Genomic DNA, 20,583 nt, shown 5'->3' with positions numbered 1-20,583 from the left:
CTTTTTTTTCCAAATCTGGTAATTCAGCTGCATGTGCAAATTCGGGTATCTTTGAAGCTGGCCAATGCAATTTACCCCATCAAACCATATTTTTAGAAAACTAGACACCCCAAAGTATTTCAAATGCTAGTATTTTAACCCATTCCATGCACTAATTAAACTACCACCCTTTGTCAAACTTTGTGGTAGTAATTTATTTTGTGGGTTTTTTTTAATCACACACACATTGTACTTCAGGTGAGAATTTATAACTCCTGGTATATGTCACTGTCAAACACCCCAATATGAGTTCAGCAACATCTCTTGAGTACAACCAAACCACCCATGCATTGGTTTGTCTGGTTTTTTGGGGCTAAAAGGCCACATTTTTCCTAGTCACTCCAATTTACCCCATCAAACCATTCTTTTTTTTTTTTAGTAGACCCCTTTGGTAGTTGAAATGCTAGTATTAAACTCTTTTCATGTCAGGATTTCTCATATTTTCTAAAATATTTTACTAATCACATTGTGGAGAGACCCTCTTGGTGGCAAAATCTCTTGTAGTGACATCCTAGGGTGGGTGTTTGGTGTCACTGAATGTCTCGCTATTGAGGCATTTCAGCTACACAATTGAAGCTTAGAAAGCAATCATTGATAGAATGGATGTCCGCCGCCATACAGCCATAGTATATGGCAGATGTTGACACCCCGAGGAGGGGCCACACAGGGCCGATCTTGGTGTTGTGGTGTCACTGAATGTCTCGCTATTGAGGCATTTCAGCTACACAATTGAAGCTTAGAAAGCAATCATTGATAGAATGGATGTCCGCCGCCATACAGCCATAGTATATGGCAGATGTCGACCCCCCGAGGAGGGGCCACACAGGGCCGATCTTGGTGTTGCTGAATGCCTTGACATTGACGCATTACAGCAACACCGTTTATTGATCATAAATCACTTTCTAAACCTGCTTAATGTCATTACGTGCTAGGCACGTCATTGGTCCTTAAGTGCCTTTTTTTCTGTGACGTTCCTGGCACATTACTGGTTGTTAAGGGGTTAATGTTATTATATAGTCTTTTCACTCTCCCTTATTGTAACAGCGCCAGGGAATCTGCTGGTGCTATATAAATATATGTAATATACATGTGCCAGGAAAGACGTTTTCGATCTATCCTCCCTAAATATTTAATATCCTTGAGAACAAGTGCTTGTCTCCAATGGTTCATTTCTTTCGGTGAAAGTGCCTCTAAGTGTACTGCGCTTGGTATACTGAGTGCATACATACACTTTGGTGGTGTGGGACAGTATACTCCCAGCGCTTCCGTTCTGGGTTGTCTCTCATCAGTGCCAATATCACGTGTAACAGGCTAACACAATTAAATCTGGTGGAGTCAAGTGACACTGCAGTGTGTTTCACGTTGGCACGATGGAATGGTGGGGACTGTTAGATTTATCACCAAACCTGAGATAAAGATGACCCCACTTTATTGACTAAGCGTTCAGACGAAGCTCATGTACAGGGGGGCTCACAAAGGACAGATGTGGCCAACCTCAGTGAGCTTCTGCTGCATAAAATGCTTGGCTGGCCCTGTATAATGTAGAGTTAAATCAGTGGTTTTTTTTCCCGTGTCTCCTCACATTGACCTATGCATTATACAGGGCCAGATCAGGCTTTCTTACGGGAGAAGCCTGGCAGGGTTGGCCCTTCTTAGTGCATGGAGGGAGTTGAAAGCACACTCTCCTGCCAACTCTCCCTTTAGTGAATAGAGTTGGAATTCCTGTGGCGGGGGTGTGCTCGGCGCTGTATCTGAGATAGGGACGGGCTGTTATCTGTATTAGCATTCCCAATTTCCCGCTTTTAGTATCAACTGACACATATTTCAGCCACCTCAGCAACCTCTCATTCACTGCAGCGAAAAGCAAAACAAACTTTATTAGGTGCGTCGTGTGCGAACAGCGAACAAATACCTTCCCAATGTGACACCAAACTAGGAACACCACGTCAGTTTGTGATGTCTGAATATTTCCTGCTTTTTCATTTCTATAAATGATTGCCCAAGTGTGTGTCTAATTTCAGGATAGTATGAAGACTAGGATAGATCACCCCAGCACCCCGTGTGGACTTCTGCTGCTGTAGCCCATTAAGGTTTGACGTGTTGTGAGTTTAGAGATGGTATTCTGCATACCTTGGTTGTAACGAGTGATTATTTGAGTTTCTGTTGCCTTTCTGTCATCTCAAACCAGTCTGCCCAATCTCTCCTGACCTCTGACATCAACAAGGCATTTTCGTCCACACAACTGCCACTCCCTGGATATTTTCTCTTTTTGGGAGGGAAAATCCCAGTAGATCAGCAGTTTCTGAAAAACTCAGACAAGCCCTTCTGGCACCAACAACCATGCCATGTTCAAAGTCACTTAAATCCCCTTTCTTCCCTATTCTGACGCTCGGTTTGAACTTCAGCAAGTTGTCTTGACCACATCTACATGCCAAAATGCATTGAGTTGCTGTCATGTGATTGGCTGATTAGCTTTTGGTGTTAACAAGCAATTGAAAAGGTGTACCTAATAAAGTGGCCAGTGAGTGTATATCAACATTAATAACTGCAAATGTCAAAAACAAACATATAAAGTATTAAAAAAGCCTTTTAATTGGACTGTTTTTACAAGGTTCTAGTACAAATTATATTCTAATTGAATTTCAGTTAAATGTTTACCCTCCCATTTCTGTCTCAGCTTTAAAATGTCACAAAAATACAAAATGAGCAACTAGTCAAGAAGAGACCGAGTGGGCACTGGACTGGCAATCGAGGTACCGATGAGTGTTTTTTCCAAAGTGTAAACTTTGAAAAAAAGATGAACTTTGTAAAATGGTTAAGATAAAAAAAGCCCTGGATAATAAGAGAAAGGGCTGCATGACTGGGCCTATATTAACAGTAAGCTGCTGTCAGGATGTAGATGGGGGTCATCTGTAGGACATCCTATAGGGTTCCTTGTCCTGCTTGGGTGGGGTTTCTGGCTGTCTATTTATGGGAACCCCTTTTCCCGCCTTTGGTCAGATAATATTTGCCAGCTTATTAAGCAGAGAATCCTTTAAAGCAGTGAATCCCTGCCCTCCCTCCCCAATTTTTTCACTTTTATTTATCTTAACGGAGTCTATGGCTGAATTCTGAGCGTTAAAGTGATATGTTTACAATTGGCTGTTATGCCGACGTGTATGTTTCATGTTAATTTCTCCACGGGTTCAGTCCCTGGGGGAACTTTGGAAGAGTAGGGTGTTCCGACCCAACGGTTCCCGTATGGTATTTGGCGGGACATCCCTACAAATGTTATTTAACAATGTTTATGTTTTACTAATTTTCTACATTTTTTGTCACAGTAATAAAGCGCTGTGGCCTTACACTTTCCAACGACCTCATGTCTCTTGTGTTTTTATTTATGTGTTTCAACTGTATGTTAATATATAGTGCCCGAGTCATGACTAATATAAAAGGACACAAAATTGGTTGCCAGAAGTATGGAAGTATGATTTTACGAGCCATGACTATGTGCGTTGTAGGATTCTTTTAGCTGTGCATTTGTGTAATTTTTTTATCTACTGATAAAATATGCATATTATCCACATTATCCACTGACTGACACTAAAGTTGGAGGGCAGCATTTCATCCACGGACCCAGGAGCAGTGTCTTGGGATGGCTCTGCTATAGAATTTATGTCCTGTCAGATATTTTATGATGGAAAACATGTATTCCATATATATGTATTTTACATGAACACAAAATGAAGTCAGAGCCATTTTATTTTACTTAATCATATAGTCATTTTTTTTCTTTTTGTCTTTGTTCCCTCTATAACAAAGGAGTATTCATGTATATAGATGTTTCAGTATATATATGATACAATTAATGTTATCTTCCATGAGAAAGTTAAGGCGTAGACACTGCATATCCTTAGGAATGTAAATTGGAGTGGGAGATACATGGGAAGACTACAAGACCATATTACACATATGTAATTGTTTTAAGTTAATTCTTAGACAAGAGCGTCTCTCACAGGTAAATTAAGAAATTACAACGGTGTAAATATGAGTAAAAATCCTAATTATAATGGGTAAAACCCACCGTTATGATTGGAGAATTCCAATCAAAAGGTGGAGGCAATGATAATAAGCCCTGTCTTTAAAAGCTTATGTCTTTAATAAAAAGAAAAAAAAGATCGCACCCTGAAATGGACAGACCCTGACGGACTTATTCACCAAATTTACCCCAGAGAATTGGAATCTTGAGATCCTGGCACCATATTTCACTCTTAGAGTTACTTTGAGTTTTAACCTATATAACTTGTAGAAAGTTATATTGTGTCCTACTTAATTTCTTGCCACTGAACCTGGATTCATTTCTACAAGGACCAGTTGGACAACAGCAACAAGTGGTGGTAATTATAATTGTTTTATTATTCTGAATAGAGGTGAATTTTGTCTTCTTCGTATAGAATTCCCTGTTTCCGGGAAATAGCAAGTATTTGCATTATTGTATATGACGGCTTGTGAGACTGCAGCTTATAACCCGTGATAATAACAATAATGAAAAGGTATTTTTACCTATAGATGAAGTTTGACATTATTTGCATCTATTAGGAACTTCACTAATACTCTTAGACACAAACAAATTATTTTTAATTTGTCATATTAGTTAAACTAATATTAGAGAGCTAGTGATATCTTTATTACTGCCCTGATTATTATCAATTTTTGGTTGCTGAGTGGACTGGAAATTAAGTGTGTGTTAGACTTATAAAATAACAATTCATATTGATAACTATCGATAATATACTGTATTTGAATTGATTCATTTTTGACATGTTTTAAGAATTTTGTGTTTTATATCATGCACTGTGTGACTCATATATATATTTTATAAATTGTGTTTACAATAAATAATATTTTTATTGACTATCGTGGCGATATCTATCTAATTTGAATTATAATTTTCGGCGATCTGAAAGAATTTAGGATCGGAGATAAAATATAGGGTATCTCCTTAAATTAATATTGTGGAAGTGGTACTACAATATTTGGTAGCGTCGTTATTTTGTGTGTGTGACAAAATATTGGTTTTGCCTATTTTGTCTCATTAATATCCCTAACAGTCCATCGTATAATGCATTTGTCAGGATTCGGCCTCAGCCATGCAAACTGCCAGGCGTGGCCACCCCTTTAAGAGGTCTGCCTGGAGTTGAACTCCTCTCCACAGCTTGCTGTTTTGTTTACTTGCGTATCTGTATTTTATAAACCTTTGCCCTCTTTCCCTTATACATCTGAGGATCTCGGTTCCTCTCTCCTCTCCCCATGTCCCAGTTGAGATATCCTATCCTTGCTTAAAAGAGGAGCCTCTGGGGATCTCGGCTCCGCACTCCATCCCCTGTGTTCCTTGCCTCATTCCCTGTCCTTTGTGGCGTCCTGTACCATGTATGTCTTGCCTGGTTATGTTTTAGAATCCGTATTTATGTTCAGCTGTGTTGGTTATGCTATATCCATGCCTCCCTCACCTGAAGCCTATGTCATTCCCACACCTGACCAGAGATGTGAGTTCAGTTAGTTACTTTGGAGATATAGTTCATGGCTGACTCTGGATCTGTCTCTTGGATTTACCTTTTTGACCTGGACTGCCTATTGGATTTATATTAACAAGCAAAGGGGGTAAAGCCTCTTCACATCACTCTGAGGGGCATAAAGGCTGGTGTCACAACTATCCACATTTGGCTACACAGAGGAGAGCACTAAGCCTTGGAGTAGCTTCTTCCATTATTCCCCATGCACCTGCTACTGGGGCTCCCGAAAAGCCTCTACGTCATTGTCTAGAGCAGTGGTTCTCAACCTTCCTATTGCCACGACCCTTTAATACAGTTCCTCATGTTGTGGTGACTCCCAACCATAAAATTATGTAATCATATATTGTGAAATATGTGTTTTCCGATGGTCTTAGGCGACCCCTGCGAAAGGGTCGTTCGACCACAAAGGGGTCGCGACGCACAGGTTGAGAACCGCTGGCCTAGAGGCAACTTCTTTGCTCCCATCTGAGAAACCTGTTTCTAATAGCCTCACTGGAACAAGTACCAGCAATACTTCTTGTTATGCCAATGCGGCTTTTGTCTCATTTGTGAAGTGTGTCTCTATCACTGTGTGCGTTCTTACACTCCCGCGCCCTGCCATGTTGCGTTTACTTTTGATTTTGTTCTAGAAGGTACGTTGATCTTATAAATAATACAAATAGAATTTACATTTTCTGATCAGTTACAATTACTGCGCAAGGATGTTTTTTAACTTTATATACAAATAAAGGTTCTAATTCACAATATTTTTATTGCTTTTATGTAAAAAACATACATCCAACATGTCATAGTATATTGATTCTTGCTGCAAAAAATAGACATTGTTGTGGCAAAAAGGAGAGTTCCTCATGTAATGCCTCTTTAATGATGATGGTTGGGAAAAAATCATAACAACCCATTACACAAGATTTGTGAGGTCTAAATGGATCAGAATATGCTCAGAACATATTAACCCCTTAAGGACCAGGCTGTGTTTTACCTTTTGTACCATTGGGACCGAGGCTGTTTTAATACTTTTGCGGTGTTCGTGTTTAGATGTAATTTTCTCTTCACTCATTTAGTGAACCCACACAAATTATATGTTGTTTTTTTCAGGACAAGAAGGGCTTTCTTCAGATACCATTGTTTTAATCATATTATCTAATTTCCCATAAAAAATAATAATAAAATATGATGAAAAATGTAAAAAAAACCCAAATTTTCTGACTTTTACCCCAAAAATCTTTTACTCATCCAAAAAAGCTAATGAAAAACCCTACTAAATATATTCTACTATTTGTCCTGAGTTTAGAAATACCCAATGTTTTTATGTTTTTTTGCTTTTTTCTGCACGTTATGGAGCATTAAGTACAGGTAGCGTTTTGCTATTTCAAAACCATTTTTTCCAAATCTGGTAATTCTTCCCCCCATGTGCCATTTCGGGTATCTTTGAAGCCGGCCAATGCAATTTACCCCATCAAATCATATATTTTTGAAAACTAGACACCCCAAGGTATTTCAAATGCTAGTATTTTAACCCTTTCCATGCATGAGATTCTACCACTAGCCTTTGCCACACTTTGTGTTAGTATTTTTGGGGTATTTTTTTTTACACAAATTGTACTTTGGGTATACATTTATAGCTCCAGGTATACGTCACTATCAAACAACACCCTAATATGTGTTCAATAACATCTCTCGAGTACAGTGATACCACCCATGCATGGGTTTGACTGCTGTTTGGGGTTAAAAGGCCACATTTGGGAAGTGCGCTTTTTTTCCCCTATTGTGGTCAGTCTGTGCCTATGCCCTATCTTTGAGCCTGGCCACTACAATTTACCTCATAAAACCATATATTTTTGAAAACTAGACACAACAAGGTACTTAAAATGGTAGTATTTAACCCTTTCCATGCATCAGATTCTACCACCAGCCTTTGCCACACTTTGTGGTAGTATTTTTTTTTTTTTTTTTCACACAAATTGTACTTTGGGTATAAATTTATAGCTCCAGGTATACGTCACTATCAAACAACACCCTAATATGTGTTCAGGAACATCTCCCGAGTTCAGTCATACCCCACATGTATGGGTTTGTCTGGTGTTTGAGGTTAAAATGCCACATTTTGGAAGTGCGCTTTTTTTTCCCCCATTTCTGTCAGTCTGTGCCTATGCCCTATCTTTGAGCCCGGCCACTCCAATTTACCCCATCAAACCATTCATTTTTTTAAATTAGACACCCCTTGGGTATTTGAAATGCTTTTATTTAAATTTTTCCACGTCAGGATTTTTGGGAAGATACAGCGCTAATTTTAGCACTTGCTCATAATAATAAACTTTATTTTTTTATTTTACTCTTTTTGGACTTTTTTTTTACATTTTGCTGGAACTGGATAGTTCCTCTAAAGCATAATTTTTAAATGTTACCATGTTTTTTTTAAGCTTTTTCTTTTTTTCTTTTTAATTTTTTTATTTTTTTTTTAAAATATTTTACTAATCACATAGTGATTAGAAAGCTGGCCTCCATTGACTTGTATGGTTGAATGCAGTACCTGCATTCAACCAGCAAGTGGAGCCAGAGTTCTCTAGAAGGTCAGGAGACCGTCTAGCGAACTTTTTCAACTTTATTATTTTTTTTTCCCGGGCCGCCGCCATCTTGCGGATGGTGAAGACTGCGTGCAGCTGCGGCTGTGACCGCTCTCCGGAGCGGTCACAGTCCATCAAGAGGTAAGTGTTTGGTGTCGCTGGATGCCTCCTGATCGAGGCATTCCAGCGACACCATTGAAGTTTAGGAGGTGATCGTTGATCGCCTCCTAAACGCTTTTAAAACGGGCGTCCGCCGCCATACAATGTATGGCGGCTGTTGACGCCCCGGGGAGGGGCCAGACATGGCCCATCATGCCGATCTCGGTGTTGCTGAATGCCTCGACATCGAGGCATTACAGCAACACCGTTTAAGCTTAGAAAGTGATCATTGATCATTTTCTAAGCTTGTTTAAGTCTGATGACGTGTCAGGCACGTCATAGGTCGTTAAGTGACCGTTTTGCATGACGTGCCTGACCCGGCAATGGACGTTAAGGGGTTAAAAAAGTATGGTGGAGCTTCTGTAATATTTCTCAATGAAATAGAAAATATACATCACGTACAAACAATTTCCTAAAACTACTTTATTGTAACTAATCTTAACAACTAAGTAGGTAACTATGTACAACAAAACAATAGCACGGAAATGTAACATATTTCAATCAACAGCATTGGGGTCCGCCGATGGTGGAATGGAGCCTGTGTGTTCTGATTAGCTTCAAAGCATATGAAGGAATGGTCTTCCCTTTCTAGGCACATGATATCCACAAACCCACATGGTGACGGCTCCATACGCTGTTTAACTAAAGTGTAAAGAAACAGATGAAATACATTTTCAGAAATAAAATAAAAATGAAACTATACATTGTGATTTTTGCAGCCCTGTCATGTAACATTCATCATTGGTTTGTACAACTTCCAGAACTGCAGCAGTCTGCGTGTCCCACTAACTGCTGGTGCCGTGCATTGGGGGGTCCCGCGTGTGACAGTTTGGGAATGCAGTTCGAAAGGAAATGTAAAATTTGGAAGAGGCTGGTAGTGGTACGGCTAAATGATATAGGGGTTTGTTTTTAAGAAACTTATTTTGGACAATGTCCCCAGTGCAATAAGGATCCCTTTGGAAAAGATGATTTATTTAGATCTATCTGTGTGTCTCAAAGAAAGAAAGAAAGAAACCTTACCTTTCCGTCCTAGTTCATCCAGCCTCACTTCCCGACACGAGGTTCTGGGACTCACGGAGAGATCTGGCAGAGAAAGCCTTAACTGCAAACAAAGAAATATGAGAATAAAGGATGCAATATTATGCTACCTCACTTGTGCACACGCCGACTATCGACACGCTACATAACACGCAATAAACTGCTAATTTACAAAGAAATAAAAACAAATTGCATAATAACAAGCTGCAGATTTATCTCTACTGCTAATGGGATGAAATGCTAGAAATGTCAAAACACCAGGAATAGTGCAGATGCTCTAAATCGCAATTCTTTGGCATGTTTGTAAAAATCACTACACTGATGGGGGTTTCAATACCTAAAACTCTGTTTTTTCTCCCTACAGTCTGTATAAACGCGGTGCAATTCATATCATTTCACCTCGATACAGAAGCACAAAATACCCCACACTGCGGTGACTTTTTATTAACGTATAATTAAGTGTTTGACATTTCATCAGTCTTATAATGGAAAAGGCAAAGACACATAAAGGATACGTACTGCTTGGCGATGTCGCTCTGGTTTATGCCAGCGTTTTGTTCAGGGTCCCCTGAAACAACGCGAGTTGGAAAAGAGCAGCCATCTCCCGTACTGTAAGAGAAGAGAACGAGATAACTCAACATACAGCGGCGATACAAAGCCTGAGCAGCCAAAACTTCCACCACTTCAGCGAGGAAAACCCATGAAATATACGGATGGAATCACAGCGGCCCCCGACTAATGTGACTGCTGGGCAGATCTGCGATAAACGGACCCATTTCTAAAATAAATTACTGGCAGCCCCTGTGTGAAGAACCCTGTCTGATCTTCACTGTTATTATTATTATTATATTTATTTGTACCCTGTTTGAATGTGGCTGCAGCTTCAGCCTTCAAAGAGACGATCCTATAATCTGGCTGGGGCTCTTAATCAGCCAGCACAGCCCTGTCTGCCCAGACGGCACCCGCACTACAGGGGGGATAACAAAGGTGGGGGAACCCATTGTATCCCTTAATCCCCTCACCTGATACATCCCCTCTATACCGATGGGATTTGTGAGGGGATGTGGCTGATGGGATTTGTGATAGGATGTGTCTGATAGGATTGGGGGTTGGGTTTGGTGCACAGTGAATGGAGATTGTATATAAGTTCTGTGTGTTTGTAATAAAGAGAGTTCTGTTTTAACCTCAAAGCATGAAGTCCTGTCTCATGATTGAGGGAAGTGCTGGTCTGTGACTGCTTTCTTCGGGAAGGAGCTGACGGGCGGATGTGTCCAGTCTGGGGCACAGGACGATGCATCACACCCTGCTTGATGAGAAGGGAGAGAAATAACATGTTTTATGGACGAGGGACAAAAATGCAGCTCAGGATAGTAATGTTCTGAAGGTGGCGTTACTTATCTGCATTTTGGACGCCGTGATATCATTTAGAACTAAACCAGCTGTCGGTACCGAGCAGGGAATTCTATAAAGTGTGGCCCAGTCTGTAAATACGTTACTGATGTTTGATCGATGCTTCATGATGAGCCAACAATGAGACGAAAACAGAATCATTAAGGCGATAAAGAACACGGCATTCATCATTGGTTTGTACAATTGCTAGAACTGCAGCAGTCTGCGTGTCCCACTAACTGCTGGCGCCGTGCATTGGGGGGTCCCGCGTGTGACAGTTTGGGAATGCAGTTCGAAAGGAAATTTTAAATTTGGAAGAGGCTGGTAGTGGTACGGCGAAACGATATAGGGGTTTGTCTTTTAAGAAAATTATTTTGGACAATGTCCCCAGTGCAATAAGGATCCCTTTGGAAAAGATGATTTATTGAGATCTATCTGTGTATCCCAAAGAAAGAAAGAAACCTTACCTTTCCGTCCTAGTTCATCCAGCCTCACTTCCCGACACGAGGTTCTGGGACTCACGGAGAGATCTGGCAGAGAAAGCCTCAACTGCAAACAAAGAAATATGGGATTTTTATACAGTTTAGGTATTTTATCCAAAAAGACCGGATAAAGGAGGCAATATTGTGCCACTTCACTTGTGTACACGCACACACGGACTATCGACACGCTACATAACACGCAATAAACTGCTAATTTACAAAGAAATAAAAACAAATTGCATAATAACAAGCTGCAGATTTATCTCTACTGCTAATGGGATGAAATGCTAGAAATGCCAAAACACCAGGAATAATGCAGATGCTCTAAATCGCAATTCTTTGGCATGTTTGTAAAAATCACTACACTGATGGAGCTTTCAATACCTAAAACTCTGGTTTTTCTCCCTACAGTCTGTATAAACGCGGTGCAATTCATATCATTTCATCAGTCTTATAATGGAAAAGGCAAAGACACATAAAGGATACGTACTGTTTGGCGATGTCGCTCTGGTTTATGCCAGCGTTTTGTTCAGGGTCCCCTGAAACAACGCGAGTTGGAAAAGAGCAGCCATCTCCCGTACTGTAAGAGAAGAGAACGAGATAACTCAACATACAGCGGCGATACAAAGCCTGAGCAGCCAAAACTTCCACCACTTCAGCGAGGAAAACCCAAGAAATATACGGATGGAATCACAGCGACCCCCGACTAATGTGACTGCTGGGCAGATTATTATTATTATATATAGCGCCATGAAATTCCGTAGCGCTGTACAACAGATGTCCAATAAACGGACCCATGACTAAAATAAACTACTGGCAGCCCCTGCTTGATGAGAAGGGAGAGAAATAACATGTTTTATGAACGAGGGACAAAAATGCAGCTCAGGATAGTAATGTTCTGAAGGTGGCGTTACTTATCTGCATTTTGGACGCCGTGATATCATTTAGAACTAAACCAGCTGGCGGTACCGAGCAGGGAATTCTATAAAGTGTGGCCCAGTCTGTAAATACAAATAATCTCTGTCCTGGGAAGAAAATATGTAATCGTACCTTGTAAAAACAGGTAACAGCCAACACAGCTTTTGATCTCCGAAAACTTCCTTCACGTTCTTCCTGAAGCCCAAGGAATATCTGTCCTTTTCTCCCACGCCCTGAGGTGAGGATGCCTCTAAAACATACAAATAGTAAATAAATCATACTAAAAAACATCGGCCAACCAAATGGAAAATGGAATTGCGATACCAGAATACGCCTTCTGTGTTTATTCAAACTAAAACCATAAATTCCTGTGTACCGAGGGCCTTTGTTGCTGGTTACTCTGGGCTGGTCAGTAGTAGACGGACCCGTATTATACAGCAGACTAGATCCGGAACAGAAAAGCACTATGTGGCGTATGTGACCATTTCCATAGGACCTACAGGCTGTGCTAAACATCTCGATGTCTGCTTTTTCCGTCTCAGACACATAAATCAGGTATCTGATCCAAAAAAGACCAATTGTTATTTTGTTCATGTTAGAGAAAAAGCAAATAATACGTTACCGATGGTTGATTGATTCTTTATGATGAACCAACAATGACAGGAAAACAGAATTATTAAGGCGATCAAGAAGATGACTGACATAAATAACATGGTTGACAGTTGGCTCTCGGTAGTATCCGTGTTATCCTGTAGAAGGAATAAAGTATTAACCATGTAATCACGTCACACAGAGATTAGAGTCTAGACTAAAGCAGGGAAAAAGGAAGAGCAATAAATGAAATGGGAGAACAAACAGACATGTATCCTAAAACTACAAAGAATTTATTTATAGCAAGAAGAATGAAATACAAATTACCTACCAATTCTACTAAATATCTTGATAATTTAAAAAAAGATTAAATAATACATACCGTCCAAAACTTCAGGACATATTGCAGCGTTGTTGCGCAAATAAACAGGCAGTACAGAGAGCCGTACATCAAGAACAGCAGGAAGAATTTGTAATTTGAAAAGCCGATACAGTTGTTGGCCCTACAACAAAAATCTTAGGTTTAGGACATGAAAAGCCAACAAACAAAATGTTGTGTTAATGACAAAGCTTATCGAACACATACCATGGACAGTGATGATCCATCTTCAGAACACATCTAAAAAGAGACACATCAAATGTGAGATTACAACAAAAAAATCAGACATATAAATGCACATGGAAAGAGATGGCAGTATATTGGGGTGTTTTCACAGGAATTAATGAAGCACAAGCCAATTTTATCACATTTTCTCTGAGGAAGAGGTCAGAGTCATACCTCATGACAGATCTGCAGCCTAAAATAATCCCTCGATACTCCTTATCACCTTGGTTACCCTTAATATGCACTATTACATCCTCTGAAACACACCCTGGGTGACTAAGGAATTAATAGTTTGTAATATGCTTTTTTTGCACCGGTGCAGACATTTCCCCCCCTAGTTGATCAGGGTGTCAATTAGAGAGCCTGAGCTCTTCCCTGTTAGCAGGAGTAAGCATCGCTAGCTTCCTGCTCACTGATCCAGTGCAATGGCGCTCAGTGCGAGCGCTGGTTACCTCAGAATATTGGAGAATGCCTGATCTTGTGTTCGGGCTTTCTCTGCCAGCAGTGTTAGTCCTGACATCACCAGAAACAACATTCAGGATAAAATGTTTTTATTTTAAATCAAGCAGATAATGTTTACTCCAAAACTTTTGGGTACAAATGAATATTAAGAATTTATCTCAAGTATGGAGACGTCCATTCGAATGGACCCATCAAAACAACCTTAACATGAAAATACACAGGTGCTGCAGTGAAAATGTGTTTCCAAATTCCCATCAGTGTAGTTTGTTTAAATGGTTATGTGAATAGGATGCATGTGTGTTTCATATTATGGAATCTAAGAAAAAAAAGAAACAGGCTTACTTCCCACAAGTTGAACAATGGTGACAGCGGTCGGGTTTTATCAGCTTGCAGTGGTCACAATACCGGATATCTGCGGCACAAAAAGAGGGAGGGGGCATTTTTTAGAAAAAAGACATTTCACCTCTATAGTCTCAAAGAGCAGAGGTATATACTGAAAGCGGATTAGCGCAGTGAATGCAGTAAATAAATAGTATATAGTCCATGTCATGGGAAGTATGTAGCTTCCTACCACTCCTTGACAATCTGGCTCAGCTAGTCAAGGAGTGCGAGCTGATACAGAATTGGCTTTATTTCCTCCTTTATTTTTCGGCTTCGTCTGAGTCAGACTCGACTTGGCACATGATCCGGATCAGCCTTGACATGGCTTTCCATGGTATGGTTAGTATCCAAGTATTAAATCACTCAAAGAAAGAAGAAGTGGCGGTAGGTACCATTGTTCTGAGTTCTTGTTAAGATTGGCAAATCTTTAGCTGCCCGCTCCAGTATCTCCTGCTTAATCTCTGGTTTGCCTTCCTTCTCATATTGCTCCTTGTCCGATTTGGATAAGCGAAACTGTAAGAGATAGTAAAAGAAATAAGATGAAGATTGGTGATTTGTAAAGAAATATTCCAAAGAATCCAAGCAAAACTGGAGGATTTCCTGCCAATATGTTAACAATATAACTGTTTATGAACATGTTACACCACTTAGTGAATTATGCCCCAAACACGCTGCTATTTATATTGTAAGGCTTAAATACGGCAGAAATTTAAATTGTATTTGGGAAGCAAGTTATAGTCCGTCAAATGTCCAGGCAGAGGAGGAGAAGGGTAAACGGCTAAATGGAAAATCTATATACGAGCCATCAGGTGGGTAACATTTTTAAGAGAGACGCCATATACAGAAAGTGGCTGATACCGAAGGATGAATGAATACCCTGGACTGGGCCGCTCGTACACGGTGCTTTCCTTAGAAGGGTTAATCATATAAAAATGGCACAGGCACAATGTTTTCCCATTTCCATGGCAACAGCCTATGAGTGTCTTGCTTTTCTGACCCATGACAATTATGTTTCCCCTGAATAATTAGGAATATGACAAGACTTTGCATGATTAAGGAATTATTCCTGGGATCCGACAGTACTAGCGATGATGTGTCCAACGCGCCGTTTAGTTATTAAAGTGCTACATTCAGCAGAGCCGCTAGAAGAACATTGGTAAAATATAACGTGAACGGCAGGAGTCGCAGGAAAGTGACATTACTGAAGCTCCTGATGTTTACCTTTTCCGATGGACTGGCCTGGGAGGAATATATCGTCCTCAAGTATGACCAGAGGAACATGATAAATAGCAGGTGATAAATCACCAGATATACAGCTGTATAAAAGAAAGAAACAAATGCATAGAGTTACAATACAAGAGCAATCAGACTTCACACTGAGTAATAAACACACAGATAAATGTGTGTATATATATATATATATATATATATATATATACACACACACACATTATATATATACTTACAGATACATTTATATATACATACAGATATATATATAAATATATACATACTCACAGATACATTGATATACCGTATATACATACACAGACATGCACACAGATTTGATACACACATATACCGGTATATACACACATACAGGCCCGGACTGGCCATCGGGCACACCGGGCGTTTGCCCGGTGGGCCGGGCCACGGCAGGGCCGCATTGACTTAGGGGCTGATGGAGCTGCAGCTCCAGGCCCCTACCCTACCTACGGCCGCATTAACCCAGGGCATAAGGGGCACCTGCCCCTTAAGCCCGCCGCAACTGCGACCGGGTCTGCCACTCTAAGAGGCCGGGAAGTCCCCACCAAGGCCGGCCTTACGGGTCTGCGTCCGCACAGGGTTTAAATTAAAATATCGGGGTTTTTTTAACTTTATTTAACATCCTCCATGTTAAATAAAGTTTTTTTTTTAACTTTATTTAACATGGAGGATGTTAAATAAAGTTGAAAAAAAACCCTGATGTTTTAATTTAAACCCTGTGCGGCCGCAGACCCCTAAGGCCGGCCCTGGTGGGGGCTTCCCGGCCCCTTAGAGCAGGACCGGCCTTTGGGGTGTGCGACCGCACAGGGCGTCACACTCTAGGGGGCGGGGGGCGGTCCGCACCGGGTGCCGCTCATCAGGGGGTGCCAACTTGCGGCACCCGGCACCCCTCCAGAGACGGACAGTAATGTCCGCCGCTGGAGGAGCAGGCTCGCAAGGGAGCGGTATCGGAGGTCTTTAACAGACCTCCGGTTCCCTTGAGTGATTTTAAGCCGGGTTCAACCCGGCTTAAAATCACTCAAGGGAGCCGGAGGTCTGCTAAAGACCTCCGATACCGCTCCCTTGTGATCCGCGCGGCAACAGCTGCTGTGCGCCGGGGTTTGTTGACAGATCCCGGCGCACAACACTGAAGCCGCGCCCACCGCTGTCCGTGCCCTCTGAACCGGAAGAAGACAGAGAAGACACAAGAACTGAAGAAGAGGAGGAAAAGGAGCTGTAAGGAGGAAAGGTAGGAAAATATTCAGTGAGAGTGGATTAGTATATATGTGTGGATTGGTATATATGTGTGGATTGGTGTATATGTGTGGATTGGTATATACGTGTGGATTGGTATATACGTGTGGATTGGTATATACGTGTGGATTGGTATATACGTGTGGATTGGTATATACGTGTGGATTGGTATATACGTGTGGATTGGTAAGTGTGTGAGAGTGATGGGTGTTATGCTGTACCATTTCCAATGTCTTTTTCATGATCTAATTATGCTCTAAAAGTACATCATAACTCCCATCACTCTATACTGTTCCATACAGTGGCAGAGCTGGGAGGCAGAGGCCTTGCACCCTCACCGCAGGACTCCTGAAAGGTAAGTGAACTTCAAAGAGGGAGAGGGTAGATAGGAGGGGGTAGATAGGGAGAAGGGCGTGAGACGGGGGAAAGGGGGTAGATAGGGGAGAAGGGAGTGAGAAGGGGCAGAAGGGAGTGAGAAGGGGTAGATAGGGCAATCATACTCCTATCATGCCAAGTCTGCGAGTACATCCTGGAATCTGGGTATGCCTGGGCATGATAGGAATGTGATTGCTGTTAACAATCATATATATATATATATATATATATATATATACATATAATATTGTTTTTTAATTGTTTTGTCCTATTTTGGTGTGTTACTTACTTTAAATAAAAGTGTTAGATTTTTTTATGGTGTGGGAGGGTCATATTTGGTTTTGGCCAGGTAAATGCTGCATTTTCGGTTTCAGTCCAGAATTCGTTTCGGTGCATCCCTACTACTAAGCCAGACAATGAAGTGGTAGGCCTACACCACATCAATGTTTGGCGTAGTATATAGTGATTGGGGTTATGCTGCACTATTGTCAATGTCTGGCTCAATGTATAGTGATAGGGATTATGCTGTACCACTGTCAATGTGTGCCTCAGTATATCGTGATAGGTGTTATGCTGTACCACCGTCATTGTCTGCCTCAGTATATAGTGGTAGGTGTTATGCTGTACCACCGTCAATTTCTGCCTCAGTATATAGTGATAAGTATTATGCTGCACCACCGTCAATGTCTGCCTCAGTATATAATGATAACAGTGAGAAGAGGCAGAGGTGGTAGATAGTGATACAGGGGGATAGATAGTGAGAAAGGGGAGTTTTGTTACAAGTTTTTATTCCTTCCTTTTTTTGGGATGGGGGGCACCAGAGGAGTAGTCCGCACAGGGCGCCAGAACACCTAAGGCCGGCTCTGCCTTAGAGTGGCGGACCCGGTTGCAGTTGAGGCGGGCTTAAGGGGCTCTGCCTTAATGCGGCCATATAGGCCCAGTCAGTCCGGTCCTGACTGGGCCTATTTTAAGGTAGGAGCCTGGAGCTGCAGCTCCATCAGCCCCTAAGTCAATCCTGCCCTGCCACAGGCGCGGTCGCAGTTACTGCTTGCTCTGGCAACAAGGTAAGTAGGGTGAGGGAAGGGGCTGCAGTGAGAAGGGGCTGCAGTGAGAAGGGGCAGAGGGGGGTTAGGTAGTGAGAAAGGGGGAGAGGGGATAGATAGAGGCGGTACATATTGAGAAGTGGGGAAGGGGGTTACATAGTGAAAAGGGGGAACATAGTGAGAAGGGGCAGATAAGATGATGAGAGGGGGTAGTGTGAATGCGTATGAGAATGAATAAATGTGTGGATGAATTGTGTGAATCCGTATGACAATTAATGAATTCATGTGTGGATGAATTGCTTGAATGATTTGTGAGACTGCATTAATGAATGTGTTAATGATTTGTGTGAATGATTAAATGCAAAGATGGTACATGAAGGGTGGGCTTTAACAATAAATAAATAAATAAATAAATAAATAAATAAATATGGGCTGCTCAGGCTTAAATGCCCGGGCCTATTTTTTGTCCCAGTCCGGGCCTGCACACATACACACATTAGATACACACAAACATACACACAGGCCCTTTGTAATTGAGAATAAAGCTGGACAATTCGTTAAACATCACATGAACCCAAACGCTGAAACTTCAGACTAAATGAAACTCGGTGTGAGCGGCTCTGAGCACGAGAGACAAAAATATTTACCCTTTTCAATGGTTGATGTTACAGTAACTACAAGAGAAAAGAAATAGTTAATAAACAGTCACAGAATCTCCTTAATGCCAACAAACTGCTCCCATCCCCACGTATCTGTCACTATACATCATATACACGCCGTATACGTCATACACACGCCGTATACGTCATCCTACGTTATTATATACTACTATCACTAGAACAGACAATGAATGGGTGATGTGACGCGGGACCAAGCCTCACATGTATTGGGCTGAGACAGGACCCGTCTGGTTGTTGCTATGGAGACTGCACTACTTTAAGCACCAGATCTGCTTGTTAGGGATAGCTGCTGCATTCTATTGGGAATTCAATACAAACCCAAATACAGATTGAATGATCGGAGACAGAGGACTCCGTTTAGAGATTACAGAGCAGACCCCCTGTATCCCACCAATAACCAGAGGTAATCGGCAGGTAGCTTCACAACTCCCAGGACCCTCAGCCTGCCTTTACATATCCAAGGAAAGCTCCTGGCTGCATAGCCCTTCTATAGAGGGGATTAAAACAACCTGTGTACGGGATAAGGGGCGCAGCGGTGCTAGTGGACAGAGCTGGGACTGGATTAGTGGGCGGAGAGGGCGTGTTGGTGGGCGGGTTAGTGGGCGTAGAGGGACGGATTTATGGTTACTTACAAATGCAAAGCTTCACCACGAACCCGTAGTACGAAGCGCACACGTTCGCCATGATGAAGAGCACAGGGATCCAGCTCACTAATCGCAGGAGAAAGTGAGAAGACGCCATGATCGCGTTACCACAATCAAGACAACTGACACACCGCAGTCACTGGGGCTGGGATAAAGCTCTATTACGTCACAAAGGGCACGCCTACTGTGACCACGCCCTCCTTACCTCACAGAGCTGGCGCGTCACAGAAGGCTCTTTCAGGGACCCAGTATGCTGATATATATATGTTTTATAACCGTATATATAATACTATAAAATACTATAAAAATATATCTATCTATGTTATATATATATTTATATAATTACAGAAATGTTCAGCTGTAATTGGCAGGAGGATGAAAATAGAATAAGATATAAATTGTTGCCATTGGGAGACATTACAGCTCTTAAAGAGCACACATTGCCAAGTGCTTTCATACAACACACACACTACTGTTGAAAAGTTTGGGGTCATAGAAACTTCTAGCTGTAAAAAAAATGCTAAAGGGTTTTCCAACGATCAGTTATCCTTTTAAGAGAACACAATGTGTCATTGGAACACAGGAGTGATGGGAGTGATAAAGGGCCTCTGTGTGCCTATGAATATATTCCATTAAAAATCAGTCGTTTCCAGCTACAACGTCTGCGCTGTATTTCTCATCCATTTCACATTATTTTAATGGACAAAAATTGCTTTTCTTTCAAAAACAAGTAAAGTGACCTCACTCTTTTAAACAATAGTGTGTATATATATATATATATATAATATATACACACTCAGAGAGCTGCAAGAGGAAACAATGTATATTCTTATTATTACTATTTATTGTTTTATATGGCGCCATCATATTCCATAGCGCTGTACAATGGGTTTATAAGGCTTAGATCAAGTGTTATGTGAATGGAGACTATAATAGCCAATAAGAGTAACATAAGCTGTTGCCATATTAGCCATTTTTTCCAGGACACATACAATGTTCCATCTAATTTTTCTTAGGTGGCGTGCGCAGAAAATTTCTCTTGTGCAAAAATTTTCCCAGAGCCAAAATTATGTGCGCACAATATCCGTGCGGCATAAAGTATCAAAAAAAATAATATATATTTTTTTTTATTGGGAAAAACTGTTGTGCGCACAATTTTTGGA

General features: G+C 41.2%; 1 protein-coding gene across 1 annotated transcript; it reads right to left on the bottom strand.

The window, feature by feature from the left end:
- Positions 1 to 9,348: 9,348 nt before the first annotated feature.
- Positions 9,349 to 19,517, bottom strand: LOC149288919 (palmitoyltransferase ZDHHC20-B-like). Its single transcript, XM_089491181.1, has 12 exons — positions 19,409 to 19,517; positions 18,744 to 18,770; positions 15,401 to 15,495; positions 14,572 to 14,692; positions 14,141 to 14,210; positions 13,319 to 13,351; positions 13,115 to 13,235; positions 12,844 to 12,890; positions 12,518 to 12,700; positions 12,274 to 12,391; positions 11,209 to 11,290; positions 9,349 to 9,416 (listed from the first exon to the last, which is right to left on the bottom strand). The coding sequence occupies exons 1-12, from the start codon at positions 19,515 to 19,517 to the stop codon at positions 9,349 to 9,351; spliced, it is 1,074 nt and encodes a 357-aa protein (XP_089347307.1).
- Between the last annotated feature and the right edge of the window lie 1,066 nt (positions 19,518 to 20,583).

Source organism: Sceloporus occidentalis, unplaced genomic scaffold (assembly GCF_023333645.1).
Source record: "Sceloporus occidentalis isolate IW3139 unplaced genomic scaffold, rSceOcc1.0.p SCAF_49, whole genome shotgun sequence".
Taxonomy (NCBI): Eukaryota; Metazoa; Chordata; class Lepidosauria; order Squamata; family Phrynosomatidae; genus Sceloporus; species Sceloporus occidentalis.
The sequence above is the reverse complement of the archived record's forward strand: the minus strand, read 5'-3'. Positions and strand labels throughout refer to the sequence as shown.